Here is a 3,969-nt window from a genome sequence, read left to right as displayed (position 1 = left end):
AATAATAATAATAATAATGGATTGCATTTATATAGCGCATATCCACTTATGCAATGCTCTATGCGCTTAACATTAAACATATTATGGATTTACAAATCAATTTTATAGACGCATAGTATTACTACTATTACATACGCGTGCACACACATACTCACGCGCGCACGCACCCACACACACATACACACATACATACACACATACACACATTCGTACATACGCACATACAAACACACGACGATCTACAGCTTGGATGGATTCTGTCTAACATCGACTGTAAGATTGCCGAGCATAACACCTTCTCCTCACCAAACGTCCTCTAAACATTTTCAGCACGATGGGATACCCAACTAATGTGATTGTCTTGGATTTGCACTTCTAGCCCTGAAACGAGAACTGGCCAATCTCGCCACTGTAGCTGAATGCTTAAAGTAAAGTTTTGCGTTTTGCCCAATTTTGGCTCAAGTTTTTAAGATTTGATATTTTTGAAAGACGCTGGTTGATTTTCTTTATGATTACAAACTTGACGTCCCCATAATTGAATTTAATTTTTCATAATTTTTGTTGAAATCAGGATAGAGAGGACCAGGTTATTGCCCTGTATTATGTGGGTTGATTTTTTAGACACCCTGTATATTAAATCCAGGAAGACAAGTTTTAAAGTTTTCATTCTTTTAACAATTGTTCTTTCTGCTTTTAAAAAAATAATTTGGACACAATCTTTCTTGAACATATGCAAACGATAACCTGGATTAAGAAACTGCAATTTAAAAAATAACACTTTTGGGCTTGTTACATCTGAACATCTAGACAATTTATTTTTTCCATGGTAATAAGTTTCCGAAAGTTGAGCACATACCAGAATCAGTTTTTGTACATCAATGTTCCTGTTTGTGGTTTTCTTTCCTTGAAGCATAACAATTACCGCTAAGTTGACCATTTTGAAAGTAACTTAGATCTACACATCTCTGGCACCAAGTCAGGCCTCGGGGGGCAGTTTATAATTATGTTCAAATTGAAAATGAATTGAATTTAAAGTTAACTTTGCATTGAAAGCGTTTTCATTCTAATGTGCTGCGATACCGACGCCCGTGTTAAATATCTGTATTATTAAGTCAGGTTTAGGTTTAGTTTTAGTAAGAGTGTTACAACACTTACTACACAAATAGATTATACAGAGCCACCCAAAAGAAACTTGAAAAGTATTCACCCAAACACGCAGCATGTTAATTTAAAGCTAAATAAATTCTGCATCATCTGACATATATTTCACATACAGAAAGCGTCGCCCGAGTACATCTGTTAAAAATCAGTTGTGGCAAAATTTTGTGAAATCAAAGAAAGTATTAACATGTTTGTTTTGAGATGTATCAACGTGGGTGGGATGGAAACGTATTGCATATCAAATGAATGGAAATAAATTTTGCCTCTGTGCGCTGTAATAAACAATATTTTATTGCGATAGTTTCAAACAGATTGGAGAACAGAGAAATCACAAGTAGGCCTACCACGCAAAACTTGGAAATAACATTAAATATGCTCACTGGTGTTTTGTCTTCTATGTTTTGGTTTCGTGTAGAGCACGGACCTTATGGCGTGGACTGTTTTAAATTTTGGGCATAATTAATTATCATTTCATCCAAAACGTGATGGTTCTTTTTTATGTCGTTGAACTGGTTTTTCTTGTTACTGTGGAATAATATTTCATTCTGTGTGATCCTGCTGTAAGGGGCACTTCATAGGTTCAGCTTTTCATACCCAATACTCGTCAATCCACGGGTCAATATGTCGATTGTAAGATTGCGGAGCCTCAGGCATACCTGCCAGTTCTCGGGCCAATTTGGATAGTAGATATGTGCGCACAGACAAAGCGCACTCCAGAAAATCCATAAAAACGAAAGTTTCTATAATGCATGTGCTGCCTCCAATTAAAGTATATAAAATACTATTTATTGATGTTTTTCTGACTGCTATTGTGAAATTGAAGATTGACGTGATTCATATAAATGAAAAGAAGCTTTGATGTGCCACGCTTTTTGATGGTTTTATTTTCTTGCTCCGAACAAGGGTGGCATTTTTATTTAATATTGCTAATTCAATTGTATACCGAAAAAGTGGCTATTCAATAGAGGAAAAAACCCATCAACTTTACACTTAGAGCAAAACTGATGCCATTATTGTTTTCATTGACCTCGATTTACATCAAGTCCATGATGCTGAAAAAGTTTAATTTTGTTGGCCAGTGTAGTTTGTTATCTTGTTGTGTTGGGGTTGTTTTTTTTGGGTTAAGTGTTTGTCGCGCTTGCAAATGCCTTCGGTATTATTATGGGCTTGTGAAACACCATAAGCATTTTCAATTGAGTAGGAATTAATTTTAACTTTGCGCGGATGGTGGCCGAAGTCTACTCCTCTTATCGATTTTAGGACCACCAAGGTATATTTGACAAGCGCAAATTGCGCACCGTAATTTTTTTCACACTTATCCGAGAAGGTTAGATGTTGGATCTTACCTTCTCAAAGATCAGAGGTGTTGATGAAAGACAGAAGAAGTAAGATTGAGCCAAAGAGAAGAAGTAGAAAGGTAGCAGAAAGAGTCAAGAGCCCACAGGGGGGAGCAAAAAAGGGTGGGGGCCGAAGTGGAGACGAAAGCAGACGACAGAACATGGTTAGGGAGCAAGAAAGGAGGCAAAAGGAGAATAATTTAGAGAGGAAATGTTTCCGTCGGCGGCAGGTCTCGAACGTAGGACTTATTGACTGAGAGGCGAACACCGGTGCCTCTACACCACGAGAGCCCCCTTGATGACATTGATTAAATACTTTTAGATGTGTATATTGTGTGTTTAATATGTTTGTTTCTAAGTACTTGCAGGTGTATGCACTTCCATTGTAACCCATTTTCCCCAAAGGTATCAATAGAATGAAATTGATTTTTAATTGTTCTATTTATTAAACTTTTACACCGTGGGCATTTACAGAGCCATCTTGCCAGAGGCTGGTAGTGAACCATCCCAGTGAACAGACACTAGAAGGAGGAAATATCGTGTCCGTTACGGTTGTCAAACTGCTGGGGGCTAAGAGTGGCGGCTACGGAAGCTACGAAAGTCCAGTGTCTTGCGAACAGGACGCCGATGACGGGTACTCTTTTGAAGGCTCCACTTTCACGGTTACCGGAAACTGTAAAGCTGTGTTCAGAGTGTGCGTTGCCGAGCCCACACAGGCCCCAGCGACGACAGCTGCTCCAGGTAAACAGGGGAAGTTTGGTTTTCTTTGTTATCGTTGTAGAATTTTTTTTTAAAGGGGGGGGGGGGAGTAGATGTTTGTGTAGCGTAGCGGTAAGGTACTTTGCCGTCAAGCGCAGAGGACGTGAGTTTGATTCTCATGTGAGGAAGGGTTTTCTTTTAAATTGAGCATCTATGTCTGTCTGATAGGACGTTGTTTCCCTGTCTGTCGGTGTTAGCTCTGACAGGAAGAGTCGAAGGAGCCTGCCCCCCCAGATGATCTAAATTGTATTGATGGGGGTGTAACACATTTTCTTAACAGATCGTTTAGAAGGCAGGGCATCGCTCTCTAAAATTGTTTTCTTTTGTTGGAATTAACACATTACAAGTCACAAATATGTGTCGTTTACAGGACTGAGAATTTTTAATTGTTTTATTTTGCAGTTTTGGGTATTTAACGTTTTAATTGGCAAAGACATATTTTTTTCCTTCGACGACAGCCTCTTGCTGTAAAGTTGTTCTATTTCTGTTTCTGTATTTGTTTATTTTGTTTAAGTTTACACTACACGCGTCGTTTCGCAGACCCAGTGGTTAGTGCGAAGAAACCGACTTGGAAGTTGATGAGAAACTCCTGCATAGATATCACACCTACACAATGTATACAATGTATACGAGAACTTAGATGCAATGGCAGTGCGTGCTTTTCTAAACGTAAGGGCATTGCTGGTGTACTATGAGTTCGCCTCAGCCCCCC

The 3,969-nt window shown here is 38.9% G+C and overlaps 1 protein-coding gene across 1 annotated transcript in view; it reads left to right on the top strand.

The window, feature by feature from the left end:
* LOC100533317 (capsulin) overlaps positions 1-3,969 on the top strand; it is a gene marked incomplete in the record, with an annotated part of 101,194 nt that overhangs the window by 41,701 nt on the left and 55,524 nt on the right. Inside the window, 1 exon segment of the mRNA NM_001204615.1 lies at positions 2,973-3,239. Coding sequence (NP_001191544.1) covers positions 2,973-3,239 — 267 coding nt within the window.

The sequence above is a fragment of the Aplysia californica genome, unplaced genomic scaffold (assembly GCF_000002075.1).
Source record: "Aplysia californica isolate F4 #8 unplaced genomic scaffold, AplCal3.0 scaffold00292, whole genome shotgun sequence".
NCBI classification, from domain to species: Eukaryota; Metazoa; Mollusca; class Gastropoda; order Aplysiida; family Aplysiidae; genus Aplysia; species Aplysia californica.
The sequence above is the reverse complement of the archived record's forward strand: the minus strand, read 5'-3'. Positions and strand labels throughout refer to the sequence as shown.